This window comes from Harpia harpyja, chromosome 1 (genome assembly GCF_026419915.1).
Source record: "Harpia harpyja isolate bHarHar1 chromosome 1, bHarHar1 primary haplotype, whole genome shotgun sequence".
In the NCBI taxonomy this organism is placed as follows: Eukaryota; Metazoa; Chordata; class Aves; order Accipitriformes; family Accipitridae; genus Harpia; species Harpia harpyja.
In genome coordinates this window covers 22568404-22587902 of record NC_068940.1, presented here as the reverse complement: position 1 = coordinate 22587902, position 19499 = coordinate 22568404, and the positions used below count along the sequence as shown (strand labels likewise).

At 36.6% G+C, this 19499-nt stretch overlaps 1 protein-coding gene across 10 annotated transcripts in view; it reads right to left on the bottom strand.

Moving 5' to 3' along the window:
• The window catches only part of CDH18 (cadherin 18), a 549881-nt gene that overhangs the window by 132847 nt on the left and 397535 nt on the right, over positions 1–19499 (bottom strand). For 9 of the 10 annotated variants that reach the window (XM_052781123.1, XM_052781150.1, XM_052781174.1 and 6 more), the window contains one exon: positions 1051–1345. The exons of the other annotated variant lie outside the window; for it this stretch is intronic. In XM_052781123.1, the coding sequence (XP_052637083.1) occupies positions 1051–1345 (295 nt within the window). The remainder of the gene's footprint in view (positions 1–1050; positions 1346–19499) is intronic. 10 annotated transcript variants of the gene reach the window in all.

Below are 19499 nucleotides of genomic sequence, written 5' to 3'. Positions count from 1 at the left end.
AATACCACCCTTCCGTACTTCCATAAATTTCTCTTGGGAATGATATTGGCAAGAGTATGCTTAGATGGTTAAAATAGGGAATTCTACATTAAAAACATGTCCTGTTATATGCACTAGCATCACTGTGTTGATGGAATGGAGATCTACATGTTCATAGCTCTGAGAAGTAAAAGATGAGATCAAGGAAGTCAGTATTTGAGAGGAAGCTATGGTTTAAGAGAACAACGAACAATTTGCAAATTATTTTAAGGAATGAAAATTTATTTGACCTATAATCTGAAAATCTTTAGTAGCTAGATACTGAACAAACAAGAATGGCTAATAAGGATTGTTCTTCTGGTAGAGAAGTCAAGCTTTCTTAAAAAATATCTAGCACAAAACTAGTATTTCCATCTGTCTATCCTAGACTAGTTATGTAGCTTTGATGTTGTGATATTAGAGGAAAGTTACAAACTAATTTCAACACCAGAGAAGCAATAAAGAAAACTGATTGCATAATGTAGCACCCCAAAGAATAAGAATATCTGAACTACATGTTTAACAGGGAAAACCAAAGATCAGTACTTTTTTGAACTTCGGTTCACTTTATAAGAAACTTAATAAAGGTAAATAAACATATGACACCATGGTCTAAAATAATCTAGAAAACTACTGTTCCTTTGTATTTGTTTAATTCTGTGAATTGCGTAGACTACTCATGTAGGCCTACGAGAAGGCCATAAAGTGTGTAGTTGAATGAGGATATATGAATACTTCTTGTTGCTAGAGTGCAAAGTACCATTTGCCCAGGAATGTCTGTTAAGGCATTCAAGAATAAGAGTGACTCTCCTCTACAGTTCATATGTGTGTGTGCGCGCACACTGTTTTCTTAATATGAATGTCCCAAATAACATACAAAGTTGCATTTGACGTCTTCTTATCATCTCTTCTCAATTGTAATATCTTTTACATACAATCAGCAATACAATAATGTGTTATAACTTTGTCAAACAGTATGTGGCATTTTCACTTGTTAAAAGACTGTTGAATAGAACAATTTGTTTTCCTTACCCATTTCAGACATCTCTGGCACAGTAACAATGTATGGTCCATCTGTAAATTTTGGTGCATTGTCGTTGATATCCTGCACTTTGATAATAAATTCAGATTCAGGCTCGAGTGGCTTGTTTGTCCGTCTATCAATAGCTTGGGCATGAAGCACATAGTGTGTCTTCTGCTCTCGATCTAGGCTTTTGGTTGAATGGATGTCTCCAGTCGTGTCATCAATAATAAATATAGTCCCCGCCCCTTCTCCAGTAAGAATGTATTTGACTGATCCATCACCTTTGTCGGAATTGGAGTGCAGCTGTAGAATATATACACATAAAATCATATAAAATGACATATTAAATTTCATAAAAGGTTATTGCATGTAAGATATAAAAACTACAATATTACTGTTAGCACTATTCTACTTAGTTTTTAACCTTCCCACCTTTTGCCATAATTCCTCATGTGCTATTTCTAGCAAGTCAATCATTCTGTTCAGGGTCATTTCCACCCAGCATAGTTAATTTTTTAAGCTGGGATTTCTTGGGTTCTATGTCCATTCTAGAAAACTTCCCTAAGTTGAGAATATTCCAGTAACTGGGGTGGGTTTGGTTTTAGTCCTTCTAGTAGTTATCTTACAGCACTCATAGCTAGAAATTCTGCCTTAAGCACTAAGCCTGAAGCAGTCACACTGAGGATTGTTTGCTTCAATGATTGTAGTTCAGTCCCACCACCTATGTTATCTTCTGTGGCCCCAAAGACAGCACCATTTACTGTAAAAGGAAACTGCATAGTATGGCAGTGACAGATGTCTGTCCAGGATTACTCTATCCCTCAACAAAACAAAGCCATTTTCTCTGGGTTTTGTTTGTTTTAATTAGAAAGTCATCTAATTTGCTTGTATTTAAATTACTTATAATGAAGTAATGAACTTCGACTGATACTGCCAGCATTTTCATTGTTCCTAACACACTTTGTGCTGTAAAACACGTTAAGTATGTTATACCCCTCCTTGAGTAGAATAAAGCTTATATTTGGGGGGGGGGGGGGGGGGGGGGAGTCACTAAGTACCCTGTTGTATTAAGAGATAACATGAAACAGCTACCCATTAAGTCTCAGTGCTTCTAAATTGACTTTAAAGAATTGTCTGTTTAGATTAAAAATGAACATGTGTTCTCTGAGAAGGAGGGGTGATTTCTTGACAGATTAAGAGGCTTTGTGTTTTTTTTCTTTAAAACAACTTTGAGAACAGAATGTATTTATTGAGGTGCATAATGAGAACAAAGTGATAATGCAGAAATGAACAGCCTCAGGTATTGCACAGTTATATTGTGATGTTAAATCAGAAGGGAACTTTCTAATTTTAAGAACTCACTTATTCTTATCCCACTGCCCTGACTATCTCAACATCTGCAATGTGGCATTACTAAGTTTCTACACAGAATCTGAGCAAAGCAGAAGCAGAATGCCAGATATTACTTTTTATTAACGGAACACAAGGTGTCAGTTTCCAGACTGCTTTCCATTCTCAGTTTAGAAACCATTTGGGTTGGATAGAGAGAAAGTAAGACTTTTGGAGGTACAAATCATCTTTTTTCTGACTTAAGTCATAAGATACAGAGGTGCTGCTATTTTCTCACTCTCTCCTCGTGCCTTCTTTGCCAAGTCTTTTTCTTGCCTTTAAAACTAGCTTGCTATTTGTAAGAGGAGCAAGCATATGGGGCTTGGTAACATTTTTCATCTCTGTATTAAATCTATGAAATTATGGTTTTGCACATAATTTATGTCTTGTCCTGTAGGGGGGTTTGGGAGGGGGGAGTCTAATAAAATTAAGATTGCCAGCTCATATAAATTTCAGCGTGACTTCGTTCAATGCACCATATACTTATCCGAGCCACAAGAAGATCTGACTGAATAACCCAAACAAAACTGGATCATCGCTGTGGACCCTTTTTTTTTTTACTTTGAAAATGGAAGAAAGAAAGTAGTAGAGAAAGGGTCTGTTTTCTTGGCTTTGCCTTTATAGGCCCACAGGACAGTCTTATACCTTTCCTTTAGAGTAGTGATGGGCAAAATTCTAGTTACATCTCTTGTTATCCTCAGAATAGTACTGTATTCTACTAACAAAGGAATAATTCACTCGATGTAAAATGCCAGGCATCCAAACTTCCTATAAAGTCAAAATGTTCTCTGAAGTGATTTATTCCTACGACCAAGAATAGTAGGTATTCTGGTATTCTAACCCTGGTTTGCTGGTATTCTAATTTTTCAGAAACAATCAGAACTGTTTTTCTCTTGCTGCAGGTTCCTTTTTTGATAAAATGATTCCTAAGTGTGTTTGCAAATGTTAACATTTGCTTCAGAAGGATTGTCTCTAATTTATGGGGAAAAAAAACCACGAAACCCAGGAGAAAATTTGTATGCCCAGGAAAATGACAAATTTGCTGAATTTATGATGCTATAAGGAACTCAAGGTAACACTATCCCAAACTGAAGAAGATCACAAGAATCTCCATCCTCATTCTCTCCTTTTAACTCTGCATGTGTGTATGTAAAAGCATATTCAGGTATACCATATAGACATCCCAGCAAAAATCACTGCATTCATAACTGGAATTATGAAATTATGAAGCAATTAAGAAATTGCTTACATAGATGGGTAAGAAATCAACAGAGTAAGGAACTCCTGTAGAATTTAAGAAGTAAGCTTTCCTCAAAAACCCCAAATATCATCATAGACATGGCGTTCCAATACCATACTGCAGAAAGGCACATTCAGAAATTCACTGTGATAGCAGAAAATGCATGGAACATTTTGAAAAGTTAGTAACATTAGATATTTTTGTTGTGAAGAAACAACTATTTGTACTTGTCATCAGCGAAGAAAATCCAGGTACATTTTGAGTCAGAGGGCTTTTACATCTAACAAGTGATAGAAGTTGAGAAACACAAAAGATGCCTAGCTGATTGCACAACCAACTGACCATCTGTTATTCCTCCTAAATATCATGTTACCCAACAAACTTCAACTGAAAAATGCAGGCAGGAGTGTCACTAGAAGAAAATTATCTGAGTGTTAATAAATACTGAAAGCCTTCAATTTGCAACTGGGTCTTTTACACTGCAATTGTAAGGCAACAACTGAAAACAAGAGAAAGCTAAGAGAAGTTCCTGCTTCCCTACTTCCTAGTATTTCTTATGTTGTTTGAAATATAACACTTTGATTTACGCCTTTTAATTTCTAATGCTGAATTTTAAATTCACATAGGATTTTTCATAGCATTTCTACTGCATAATAAAAGAGCCTTTCCTTTGTCAGCTGGGTTATATTTCAGTTTTTCTGTAAAGTAAAGATTAAATGACTGTCTTCTTTAATACTTCCATCTCAGTACAAATTGGCCCAAGTAGAAAAATATCAAGGCTTCTCTCAAACACTTATTTGCAATATGTGTTGTGCTGAAGAGAGCCCCTGGGAATCCCTGCTTAAGACAATGCCTACCAGATTAATGAGAGATTCATGTCCCTGAGCATGGCGCGCTTCTTTCTTTTTCCCTGCGTACTATGAAATCATCTCCACAACAGGTGGTTTATTCCACAAAAACATTTCTAATTAGAATAAATGCGATTCACCATTTAGGCTACAAATACATGGTTTGGGAGACTATTTCTGCAGCTATGTCCATAATGACTTACAAAAGACAGTGAGGAAGCAAAATCTAGCTGGACAATAGCGGACTCTCTCTCTACTTGGGACTGCTGTAACTATTTCTCTTTCAGATTAATTTGACAGAGAGGGGGATTCTGCTAAGCAATGCAGACTCAAGCCAACCCATGTTCTGTTCACCAGTTCAGACCTAACTTGTGCGACCTGGAGAAGTCTTCTCAACTCAGATCCCACAAAAGGGTGTAGACATGTCATTTCAATGAGATGCCACCACTTCTGCCAATGACTACTGTGAGAACATGTATACACTAGAGGATGAGACACTCACATGCTGTAGTAATGTGAATAAATAGTTTAGATAAACACAAAATATGGTGTTATTTTTTCCCCTGCTGTGCCAGTCAGAGACTGAAAGCTGGAACATTGCAGGAGTCTCTTAATTTAAAAAGAAATACAAACGCATTACAAACTGAAACATGATTACTCATAATGTTGAGATGAGTAACGAGCACTGAAAAGAAATGCAAGGGAAATATGCCAAACATTATAACATAGCTCTCTGATTTCTGTATCAGAGGTTTTCACTGTGACTATGAAAACATTACTGAAAATGTCTCTCAGTAGGTCTTAGTTTCTATGATAGTCCACCTCATCTGACGATTATATATTGATTTGTGATATTAACTTTTTAACTGCTACTTAAAGAAGCTTTTTTTTTCTTTCTTAAATTGTTTCAACATGCTACCCTAAGCAATCTTACCTTAGACCCAAACCCTTATTTTAAAAACGACTTTGCAGACCAAGAGTTTGCCTAGTTAACCACTAGAGACTAATACAGCTTGCACTCACCACTTAGCCCTCCCCAGACCCCCAGGGCTCCCCCCACCCTGCCCACGGCTCAGTGCACTGCAGCCCCCCCGGGGCCACCAGCCTCTGCCCCAGCGATGCCGATGCCGCAGCCCTGCCCGGCCACCAAGCCGGGTCCCCCCTCGGCCTGGCCCCATCCCCAGGGAGGTGACCGATGCCCGGGGCTGCCCCAGTGGCCCCTGGCTGGCCCTGCCATGACCCACCTGGGGGAGCCCCCCAGTGGCCCAAGCCCCAGGGAGCTGCCTCACTCTACTGCTCCCCAACAGCAACGTCTCCGATTTCCCAACTTCCAGCCAGTGCAGTCTTCTGAATTCCTTGTACAAATGTGATGGGCTGGCTTCTGAAAACATTACTTATCACTGCTGATTTGGTTATGCTCCTAACAAGAACGTATCTGTTAAATATTCTGAATCTGTCCACAACCAGAAGCCGCCAGAAAGGATTTAATTTTCATCCCTTGTTGCGCATTATTCCTGTCTTTATTTCTCTGAATTTTTAGGAAAAGAAGAAACTGAAAATAATAGCTGAAGAGCATATCTGGAGTGTCACCTTTACCAACCCAGTGGGCACCACTTCTTGACATATTTAATAACAGGTTGCATTCAGGATGATTTATAATGGTTCCTCAATCTTTAAGTAGCCCATATCAGCAGTGTATGACTGATTTTGCAGAATAGCAACCAAGGTGTCCTTGTTTTGCTAAGACTTAAACATTTTTCTTCCAACAGTCCATTTAAATGCTTACCTTTCTTTTAGTATTCCTGCAGAAACTGTAGAAGGGCTACATTTTCTAAGGGCATGATTTGAAGAGGTATACCAAACATTTCAGTTAATGAGTTTTCTTTATATTCTTATATTAATTTTGATACTATGAGTCTTTAAATACTCATAATTTGATGTATCAGCTTATTAACTGCTGTAAAATGAATGCACAGATTGTAGGCTTATTGCCCAGCTAATACAGTATTGTTAGTGCTAGTAACTGCAAAGCAATCGGGTAGCTAAAGCCTTACCGCAAAACCAAATGGTCACGTGGCTACTGCTTAGCTACTGGCCTTATTCACTAGCCTTCATCTTCGTACATCTTGTACTTAATTGTTTTAGCTAATGCTTAGCCGCATCATACACCCAAACATTTAAGCATACATACTCGTCAAGCAAATGAGCACAAATAGGCAGAAATTACTGGACAGTATAGAAGCAGGGACCAACGGGAAAGAAGCACGCTAGTAAGTACTATAAAACCAATGAAAAAATTGAGGAGGAAGCCAACATCCTGCTCCTGCTGGGAATGTGGGATGCTAACAACTCACAGTGATCACCATGCTCCCCTGAGCTTGCCTAAGGAAGACAAGCCACTACCAGGAAACCATGCATGACAGAAGAATGAGAAAGAAGCCTGGATAAGAGGGGCAGCCCTAAAGTAGAAGAGTTGACTGTTAGTGATTTAATTGCGTGACTGCTTCCCCCGTTTGCTTTAATTGAACACTTCGGATTCTTGGTGTGTTGTGTGGGTGGCATTTTAAGTGGACTACTAATGACTTTTACAATATTTTAATTGGACTACCGATAAATTCTTGGATCTGGACATAAGATACATGCTGTTCTGCTGAAAAACAAAAAAAAATTTCAGTAAGAGATTCCCATACATGTGCTAAATTCAAATCCAAGGCTGATTTGAAAAAAATCAAGAGCTGTTGCACTAACCTAATGAATTTAATCAGAGTAGAAGTAGCTATGTACATATAGACCTAAATTATTTTGAAATAACTGCAGAGAATTAACTAAAACTTGTTGTTGACAAATAATAAACAATAAAAATAATATGCACAGAATTCCAAAAGCAAAACTCAAGTTCTGGTAGTGATACTACCATTATGTCTTTTGAATAAAGTATTGTCTTCTGTTTGGGGAGCAGCACATTCTTTCAAGGAGAGCAGCAGAACCTCCTCTTCTCAATTCTGTTGTCATTGCCAACCGGTTTAACCAGACAAGAGGGCCCCAGCACAACACTACCACAGCGAAGTCTACCAATGAGTGCCCAACCTACAGGAATGACAAAACTATTCCCAACAACATGAGCTATGAGCTTTAGTAAAGCATGGGAGAACATATTAAAAAAGAACGTATGCATGTTACTTTAGTTTTGTTATGCAGAACTGTTTAATGCTTCACTAAAAACATCAAAATGTGGATACGTATGAAGAATTAATGGTACAACACTAAAACACTGAGTAAAAAATATTTTAATCTTCTCTCTAATAAGAACTGCAATCATGTTGACTTCCTTTGATGTTTATGTAGACACAACATGTAATTTAAAAGAAAGGATACAATAATTTAGTAGTAGTAAAAACCACATATAAAATTATTCTGAATGGTACACACTGCAAAATCAGAGCCTAGCTGATACTACTGAAATGTTCATTGTGCCTGTGCAGTAAAAACATCCTCAGATTTGTCACAGACTTGATTCCTTTGGTCTGAGCTATAAAATACGTTTTAATGAAATATACTGCTCAGGGCAATGTCACACCTTTTGATGGAATTCTCAGAGGGAATCATTAGCCCAGGAGATAACTGTATTATCCATAGCAGTGTCCACAAATCGAGAAGAAGCTGTTCCCCACCCTTGTCAAACAGAGGAAGAAAATACAGAATTGCAATTGCCCCCATCTGCTGAATAGGTTTTCTGAGATAGAAAAAAATAATTGGATTGCAATCATCCAGGAAAAACACAACTGAAACAATATTAACTTCACAGTATAACACTACAGCATACAAACATCTGCTCTTGCAAGATGTGCTTATCTGAAGTCCGCTGCTTTGCTGCTGCTTTTGGGGAGACTGGGTAATGGCAGAAGCATGCAGGTGCATAAGCAATCACATCTGAAATACCATCAGGTGTACTAAAGCTGACACAAGCGGTCAACATAGCTTCTATTTTCTCTCTGTACAAAAGGAGGACTCCAGTGAATGACAAGAAAATAGAAAATGGAATCCTAAAACACCACAATAATTGTTTATGTATAAAACTGTTGTTTTGTTTTCAAAGAACACTATATATTTTTAAGAAAAATAGAATCCAAAATTATACTTTCAGTGTACTATGTGCCTAAATCAATATAGAAGAAAAATACTTCCACTCTGCTGAAGTTTTCATCTGAACTCACTTCACTGCAGTAAGCTTTCATTCCAGGCATCTTTTACTTGGGCAAATGCTATGATGGACATGGAAACTATTTTTTTTTTCTTTTTAAAGAAAGCAGGATTTACACAGCATATTTGTCTTACAGGTTTTAAAGAGCTGGACAGGCATCCTGTTGCAGAACATGCTAACCAAAGTCTTCTAAAAGTATAATTATGTGAATATACTTGTTTGCAGGTCTCAGGGCTACAGCTGTGACTACAGCTCATTGAACCATTACTCTAAAACACGCCTGAAATTAAGTTGGTCTTTTTGTTTGGGTCTTATTTGAAAAAAAAAAAAAAAAAAAAAAAAGGTTACTTTTAAACAGAAAACAAAACAAGACTCCTCATTTCCCAGGGCTGCTCTATAGCCAGGAGAGTTGTTTCAGAATGGAAGCACACTGCCTTTAACCCATGAAATGCTCATATGCAGTGATAACTTATGCAGAACGGCCACAAGATATTAGTGTAAGATAAGTGCTTGACTCTGTCGTATCATATCGCCTTTAATTCTGACTAAGTAAGGAAAATCATAAAAGGTCTTAGTTACAGAGCTTCTATTTTTTTAGCTCTTACAGTCTCCTTAAAGGGCAAGTATCATTATCTCTCTTTCAAAAAGGAGTAATCTGAGTTTCACAGACTTGAATTACCAAATTTACCCAGAAATAAGAAAACAATTCAGATTTTAAAAGCCCCGAACCAGACTCTGGTCCATCCAGTTGTGATATCATTAGACAATGCTGAACTCTGCAATTCCCAGCGAAAGTGGGAGGGAATGGATTCCTGAAGCTATAAAAAAAAAAAATTATTCCTGGAGGGCTACAGAATTTCAGAACATTTAGAAACTCATCTTTTCCATGCCATCAGAAAACACCATCAATAGGGAAAAAAACCAACCAATAACCGGTAAATTAAACTATGAGAGATTAAAGTTAGACTTTAAATGAATGCTTCATTGTTACATTCAGCCAAATAATTCTCAAGATCTAGGCCAGATTTCTACTAGGTTTGTTTGTACGGTAGTCAGAAGTCTGGCTTCAATGTGTATGAACAAGTAATTAATGCATGGGTCAACGTTATATTACTTCATAGCATTCTGCTTTGGCAATACATGACTCCTTTCTCCCCTCTGAGGTCATATATTACTAAGCTAATGTGCAGAAAACTACTTCATGCTCTCTAGACAAATTTATAAAATTGAGTGGTCGTCAGTTTTCAGCATCTCCTCACAATCCACAATCATTGTCACCAAAAACTCACTTTACAATCAATAAATCTGTAATTGTGGTAATAACTTAGATTCCTAGATCCATGTAAAAGGACCATAAATTTGACTTAAGTTTGAATCCACATGCCCTGATGACACACTCTTACTAAAAGAAGTCCTGGCCACACTACATCACCATCAGAAGAAGAATATTTGGTTTCAGTCTGTGTTGTTTCTAAATTACAGTCAGGAGGTGCTATGCCAGTATAAAGCACTTCTAAAAATCATGCCTTTCCTATAAATGGGCACAAGCATACAATAAAAGTGCTTCAGTTCATGGTACTACTCCCTGGCACAGGCCTTGCAAACTTCTAATTTACTTACATCACTGAAGCACTGCTTTGTTTGTAAATGCTGTTTCTGTAGACTTTCTACCGATGCTCTTGACCTTCATTTCTGGTGCTTGCTCAGTCAAGCTACTCTCATTGCAGGGTGGTGTTTTTATGTGCAGAGAGACTCAAACTCTGCTTTTCTTTTCCATTTGCAGTATAGAGGGAAAAAAGGGAATACATCCATTGTAGCAGGGTCTTCCAAAAAGAAAATACATACCTACCCTTACTAACAGGAATGCCAACCTAAGGATTATTTCAGATTTTTCCAAACAAGAAAGAACTATTAGTTCTCTAAAACCCTGATCAACAAATTCCACATTATGTGTGATCTCCATGTATATAGCTTCTCCTGATATTAACAGGAGTGATAAAAATAGCTCGCTGGAGCACAGAGCTGTAAGTGCAACAGTACTCAAACTCTTATGGAAAGTATGATTTATTTGTTTGGTCGCTTATTTGTCGGACAGTGCTACAGCAAATACTGTTTACTCTATGAAAGATCTTAAACCAGCATATTCATTTTTAAGCTCTGGAAAAACAACTCTGCAGTGTACCCATGTGATACTCTAAATTACTTCTTTCTCCTTTGCTCTTCCTAAATAATATTATGAAGATAAAAATAAATGTGTGATTTTCTGATGTAGTATTTGTGAGCCATGTAAAGTCAACAAGAGAAAATTTTATGCCAGGGACTCGATTACTTACTCAATTACAGAGTTTGATTAGGAAAAAAATATTATGTGGAAAAGTTCAAGGAGAGATAATTAATTTACCAGCTTCTTTTTATCCCATCCTTCCAAAAATCTTTCACACATTTTTGGTTTTGATGTCTTTGAAGCTAATTTGTTGAGAAATTTATAAGACTGTGGAAAGAGAACAGGTTAGCTACTGTCCAATGGCTTCTACTTCAGGTGAAGAAGTTGTTTCATTCTGAAGAAACTGAAAAGAATGCACTACCGCGCATTATCAAGAACTGCAGAGATCATTGTTTCAAAATGATTTAATCTCCGTATTTTTGTGAGCTCCTTATCAACCCATGTTGATGCACATTTCCAGGTAAAACAAATGCATGTTTTCATTACTGGGCGGGGGGGGGGCGGTGGTCATTTTATTTCTTAACAGTTCTTATATACTTTTTAAATATTAGAAAGTGGTATGACAATATTGAATATCAGAATGCCGATTTATTAGGTTATTGATTCACTGCTGCTATGGTATGTAACACTTAAAAGCATGTTTTGGTTTTGCATCTGGAATGCCATTTCATCTCTTTTATATGGCCTACAGCTTGTCTTCCTGTTGGGTGAAATTTAGATTTGTAAAAAAAAATGCTTCTATATAGAGTTTCCATTACAAGTCTCACAAGTGATCACTCTTCTTCTGCATCTCCCTGAGAAGAGAATATGATATTTTCCTATCAAAGATACTTTTCTTCCTCCTATAGTGTAGTACTCTTGCTGTTTGCTAGAAACAAAAAGTACTACATGACACAGGAAAAGAGCCCTGCATCATCATGATGAGGAAAAGTTTCCACAAATTTCTTTAAAAGGTCACTAGTGCCTCAAAATCCATCGATAATGGAGAATGCCAACTATGCTACTTTCGACATCTTTGTTGGTTAAGTCAGAAAATCTATGTTCACAGCAGAAGCTTATCAATAGCCCCCTCCAGAGATATGTCATGTAATGACTGCAATAAAAAAGTGACAATGTGGTCACGACTGTTACACTGATGACTCTGCTTTTACAAGTAGGAATAAAGAAATGGGAACATATCAGTTCCAGTGAATGGGCATGTAAACAACTGTCCTTAACTTTAGCATGCTTTTTATGAACTGTTACAAAAGCTTTCTGGATTGTATGGATGTAAACTGGTGAATTTTAAGAATATTTTTTGTGTATTTCCCTACTTCACATATGCATCATCAAGAAGTAGTACAATTTCTGAGCTCAAGGTTTTTTGATCAGGTAATTCTTACCAATGAGCATGCTACAGCTTCTGTATTCTTCTCAGAGTCATCAGGACCCCCACCTGTCCATAAACATCCGTACTGCCACCACTGCACAGCTTTGATTGTAAGACACAGTAAACCCCTCATTATTTACATTTAGTTCAGTACAACTTCTGGACAAGTAAAACATAAGTTCTGAAAATGTTTACAACCAATTTTATATCACAATTTACGACTGGCATTTTGAGTGAACAGCATTCCTATAGAGGCCTTGTGTAACATGTAATCTTTTGCTACTTTTCCCACCTGACGATGTAATTTCAAGTCCTGCATTATACCTTGTCAGCACAGTACAGAGCATTTCCATCCTTTCATGGACAACAACCATTCTTCATTGTGACTGACAACACACATTCTAATAATGACAAAAAGAAATTACATTAGACTTTTGAAATAGCAACCAAAAAGACCAAGCCCTCCAAATTTCCAGAAAGCCACATTTAAATTCCAAATATGCTTAATTGTTCCTGTGTTGAATCCATGAAATACCTGTTTCTAAAAGCAGCTCTGGTACATTTTTGTATAACAGGATATACAAGAAGAATCTATGTCCATGAATCAGGTATCTGCAGATGAAATTGTGATGTAAAATTGTGTAACATTTGATATTCTTTCTGAGCAATAATTTTTACATTAGAATTCTCCCATATGTTGAAAAACATGGAAAGTGTGCTGAATTTGTCTTATGTAGCTTTAGATATATGGCTATTTAAAAATTAATTAAAACCTTCTCCTCAAATTCTAAATTTCTCACTGAAAAAATATTTAAGTTCTTTGCTGTCCATTGTAAAGTCACATATATTTCATACTTGAACTTGTTTTCATTTGTCTGCAGGACAGACATATCCTGACCACGGAATTATCTTGAATTTAGCACAAGAAAAAGCTAGTTGAGAACCCGTTTCTTCAATAGTTACCCTTTCATGGTGTTTAGCAGGAAGTATTTCAAGAAAGCAACTCAGAGCCTCATCAATTTACTAAACCAAACAGTAATATATCTGCATGTTACATTTAACACTAAATTTATGTTTCTCATTAAGCACTGTCCTATATTCATCATCATCTAATTCAAGAGGGAACACTAATGTTCTCTTTCTGTACATGTAAGGAATCCCAGACATGCTGTTCCATTCACTGCTATCACTTGTTAGAATAAGTGATAAAAAAAAGCCTGTTAAATTTTGACCTTTCTCCAGAACCAGTATTCCAAGTACATTAAATGCCATAAATAAACTATTCACACTTTGAGGCAATGTATTCCTCTCCTTAGTGTTTCTTACGTGTATGCTGACATATCAATACAGTTGTCATTTATCATGAACATTTCAGTGATTTTTCTTCCCAGAGACTCTCTGACACCTTCTGTCCTCTCAAAAAAATGTTCAGGCAGAATAGGATTACAATCTCTAAAGCTACTGGCTGCCAAGAAACGGTTAGGTGGAAATGATGCTTTAAAACAATATGTATAACATGATAGGGAAATTAATATAACAACAGTTCATTTCAGGAAGTAATTAAAATGACCATTAATATATCTATTACTAGATATTCTTGCTAGCAGTGCAAGAAGGAGTCAATATAGAATCCTATCCTTTGGATGTACAGCTAATACATTAACACATTTTCCATAACAGACTGTCTCCTTTACATTTAAGAAGCCCAGGAGGAAGTGCCCATATGGTCTTGCAGAAGACCTGGGGGTCTGATTCTGATCTCCCAGTGTCTTTTTCCTAACTTAATTTCACCAATACTAGAAAGTTCAAAAATATTTTTTTCTTTTTCAGGAAAAAATAAAAATATATAGCTTGGTACTTCAAACACCCACTGAATACAAGCTTTCACTCAGTCATCCTAAAGTGAGTAATTATTACTCATATTACTAAAATCTGATTTATTCCACAGAAATAATAATCTAGTAGGTTACTATGTCCACTGGTGCAGTATAGCTCTAACACCAGAGATCATGGCAACAAAGCAGACTGCTGGTTAGGCAGCAGAAATACAAGTTTTATTTTGATAAGAGATCAATTTTTTTTTTTCCTCAAATGATAATTTTTAACATGATTCAATCAGCTGGAAATATGTTCCTTCTGACCCTAACAATTTTGTACTATCAGAACTAAAGAAAACTGAGACAAATATCAGAAATGTAGTAAATATTACATTTGCTAAAGGTGTGCTCAAGAAAACTCTGGAGAAAAACAGAAATGCCTCCTGCCTCCCACCCCTTCTGTTAATATAAATAAAACCTTTGTTCAGGCAAAATCCACACCGTGGAGAATTTCCTGTGTGTGCATGAGGAGCAAGCCTACAGAATAAGTATTCAGCATCACAACAGATGCTGATGGGAGAAGTTAAACAAGAAAGATTGTATCAGAACTACTCCTCTGTAAATGCCAATGAGACACATTTTGTCTTACATAAGAAGGATAAACTCCTGAGTTGATCTAACTTGTAGGAAAAAAAAACCCCTACACTCTGAAGAACAGGCACTAATAATTTCCATTAGACTTTGGTAACACTAGCACTGAATCAGTTTCGTTTTATTTTAGAGTGACTTTTTATCTGTCTTACAACTACTTCCAAAAGAAGTAATATTAAAAATGTTACAAATGTCTTACATCACTTGTTGTAATGTGCGGGAAATGCGCTTCAAAACTAAATTTTCTAAGTTTCATTATTTGATGCCTGACTTTTCCTACAGATGCATAAAATCAGAAAAAGGGAAGAATTACTGTATTTTAAATATCTTTATTTTTATTTGATCATCAAATGGTTGCTCTTTAAAAAAAAAAAAAAAAATCATACTAAGTACTTTTCCTTCCAAATATCCTGTAGTCTGAATTCCACAGGACCTTATGATTTACATAAGGGAGAAGTATTTTCTTCTTTGGAGTGGGCTCAGAATTGCTGCTTATCACTTTCATTGACACTTGTCCTTTCTTTCGAATTATGAAATGCAGAACATGAAGGAAACCTCACTGATGCCAGTGGACTTTGGATCAGGCCATTAATGCTGGTAGATAAAACTAAGGAAAATACTTATTGTTTCAATAATAAACATTAATTTCAAAGATGTTTGCTTTGATTTATAGTGCACATATTACATATTTTATAAATATATGTAATGCATGACAAGATATAAATCTTAAAATAAACTTAGGTAACATCATAAAGGGAGAAAATTGTGATTTCAGACTTCAGACTTTCAGAACTGAAGGCGGGGGGGGGGGGAAGGTGTGGTGGAATAAACCCCTATATCTGCAGTTAGATGACCTGGAAGAGAGCACTAAATTATTTCATTCTTTGATTATATTTTCAAGAATATGATTGTTTTACTGCCTCTGAAGTATCTGGCACTTATGGGAACCAACTATATTGACATGGGTATGCAACATTTTGCCATGTCAAAATAACACTACTCAGATACTGTTAAAGTAATGGCAAGCTATTGTCTGGACACAGACATTAAAAAAAAAAAAAAAAAAAAAGAGTTGCTCCCTCTTCAGATCCAGGACTAAATTCAAAGTGAGTGAAAAAGGAACAAAAGGAGATAATGTGTCCTATTCGGAGGATGAAGGCCTATTGAGCTAACAAATTATAATCCTGCTGTCAGCAACATCTGCAGACGTTACATAGCTAAAATACTACTTAGGCACTAAGTACTACAAGTCTCTGTAGTGTTAATTCACACTGGGTCATGAATGGCAGGATAAGATGGTTCTCAGAACATTAGATGGCTATTGCCTTATTTATTGCTTGCTCAGGACCAGCTGTCTGCGTAATCAAGGTCAGGGCAGGAGCAGAGACCTCTCAACCAAGCTGAATTCTGAGCTGCAGAGTACTTGGTGGTATGGGAGATCAAAGGGAGAAGTTTTCTGAAGTGAAGAGTTCCCACAGAGTTTTCAGAGTGGAATTACCTTTTTTTTTTTTTTCCCCCAGAAGCTGCAGGTGCCTTGTTGTACTGAACCTTTACTCCAAAAAGACGGAAGTCCCACTCAGCTCAGGATATCACATCCCCATCTGATCCAACTCTCCCCTCAAGTCTTTCAGGCTATCTCACAAATCTCTATGTTTCAAAAACTGCCTCTTCACTTTCTTTTGGTTCTCCTTTCTTCACCCTGTGTTCTCCTATGCATCCTAGCCTGTAACACTCATCTGTACACTCCACATGCACTACAGTTCCTAAAAGCCCACTTCCAAGTGCATTCACATTGAATGCGCTGATAAACTGTGATGCCAAGGACACATGAAAATTTAAACATCAGCCACTGGTGTTTAAAATTTTTGCTAAATGACATGGAGAATTTTGGGAGGATGATTGGGTGCAAAAATCTGCAGTGAATAGAGTGAATATATGGCAAAAAAAGTGTACATTTGTAGCAATATATAAATATTCATTAATAATTATAATAATTTATGCACTTATCACTCCTGTACAATTAAACAGGAAATTTTCTAATAGAGAAAAAACAACCCACAAAACTGTTTGTTTTTAGAATTAAGGTAGCCAATGTGGAATTTTCGTTGAAGTAAATAATTCAAAGTTAAGGAGATCTCTGTCTCAGGACCATGTGTGTTTCAGCCTTTCCTAAACACATCTAAAGGCTCCATGGGCAGGCAACAAATACATTTTCAGTTTAAAAACATGCCCTGCCCCTCCCCACCAAAATATCCATATTTAATTCTGTGAAGGCAGATGCACACCTATTTACATATATAGCAAACATGCAATCTTGATCAAGTTGAGAAAGACAGCTTAGAAACACAAATATTTTAGAATTAGAAATACAAATATTTTAGTACACTGAACTCCCATTTTGCCTTTTCTTTTGAACAGAGCATTAATGCAATTTTCACAATTCTACATGTATTTCTAATATAAAGAACAAAGCTTCCAGCAGTCAGCTTAAAGCACATGATACGGCTGTGATAACAGCTTTGCAGAAAGACACCAAGGACACAGACATACAGTGAAGTATGAGTCTGCATGCTATTTATTTCCTCCCTGGAAGTGGTGCTTTCAGTATCATGCTGTTATTCAGAAAATTAGCATTTGAAGGGAATACTTGCTTGTGAAATTCTCAAAATGCTCAAGGACAGGTGAAGCCTTGTGAAAGCAGAAATTAATTAATGATAAAAATTCAGAAAATAGTTTCATAGCCCACAATACATTGGGATTAGCACACCTAGTTACAGATTAATTCCATTTGTGTCTTACAGTAGTAATGCTACAGCTTTACCTCTGTCTGTGTAATTTTACTTCTTACATTACGGACACACACCCCCTTCACGTTATGTTTTGCGAGTTCTGCAATTTTTTTCTCCTCATTTAAAATTATTATTTTTCAAGTTTCATTTGGTCTTAAAAATGTCCTTGGTAAAAATGAAAGCCTGTGAAATAGAAACAAAACACTACCTGACAATAAATCAGCTCCTTTCTTCCTCGTGAATATGAATTTTTCATACCTACCCCTGACCAGCAGCAAGCATGGCTTACTGTATATGAATACATCCAACAAATGATTTTCAGCTAGCTTTCAACTTCAGTTCCAGTATCTGTTCAGTAACCAATAGAAGATTTTTGCCAAACTAGTCTGGTCACGAAAAATATTCTTCTCACTCCTATTCTGGACAATCGTCTCCAATAATAATAATGATATTAACATTTTTGTTAATATTATCCAACTGCCAATAGCAGGGAGTGGAAAAATGTTTCTGTTCCACTGTTAAAAAAGCTTGTTAAAAAATCAACTTGTTATTGCAATAATCTATAAAGGTATCCTACATGACACCTTCCTCCTCCTCCCCAGCCTGAAATGCTTCCTTTAGTTGTTCACTTCTTTAGACAATAAAAAACTAATTCTTCATGGTAGAGGAACAAATTATTTTCATGGTTGTGGTCCCCTGCCTCATGCAAAAGAAGAAAAGAGAGGTCATATTTCAAAACCGTAGCTGGTGAGGTAACTGGACCCGATTATCAGAAATACTACCTACTAACGCAAGATTTGAAATAGCTTTTTTCTAATAGTCTACATACGTGCTCTCCAAGGAGCCTCTGCATGGAAGAGGTACCTCTCTCTGCAAAAGCTGCATCAGCTCAGGGACTCCAGAAAAAAATCAACTGGGCCCTGGAATGGCCAGCATGGACTGTACCACACCAGGGACATTTTCTGATGTCCTATGTACTTACTAACTATGTACTTAACAATCATGCTAAGCTAGACGAACATTTCTAGCTAATTAGTTCTGGATATGACTTCATTTTAGTTTGTGATGATTATAGTTATTTCCCTCCAACATCGCCAACTTGTGCATGTAGTTTCAGTAGTTAACATACAAGTAACTGTGACATGTGGACAAACATCTTAGACCAAAAAAAAAAGAAAAAAATGAGAGCAGGAGAGAAAATGAATGAGTGAATGACGGAGATGATGCAAAAGAGTACTGATTAAATGAGACAGAGTAGACAAAAATCTGTTAGGAAAGGTTTAGTCATAGCTGGTCCCATAGCGGGCTCTAGTTATGGAACGGATGATCTCTTGAGGCTTCTTCCCAGCCTACAATTCTGTGGCCTTTTAAAAAAAAGCATTTTAGCTATTTCACGTATAAATAATCTCCTCCTAATCTGTGATCCTGCCTTGAATAAGGATAGGTAAACTAGTCCAATTCTACCATAAATCAGACTCTTAACATTCAAAGGTAGCATTTATAAAGGGTTGAAGAACGGTCTCACTTTTTCAGGGAATTGTTATTTCATTGTATGTCGGCAACACTTAATTTATCTTACAGGCAGGAGTGCTGAAATACTACCACAACACATTTTTCTTGAGCCAAACAAAATCTGCAAAAACCCAAGCATCTTCTAAGAGAGGTTGTTCTAGCTCAAATTTCTTAAGAGGTGTAAGGTTTGACAAATAATAGATTTATCCATTTTCTTATGTTTCTTAAAAGACCTATTTATATTTACGTTTAGGATTAGCCGCCATAAGAATATCCTTACATACAAAAATAATGTGTGATCATACCACTAATGCTAGTATTTAGAGCATTTATCATGTGTTCATTACTCTTCTTTTTTAATAACATATATACATACATACAACAGGACAATATTCTGCTGTATTCTGCACACATACT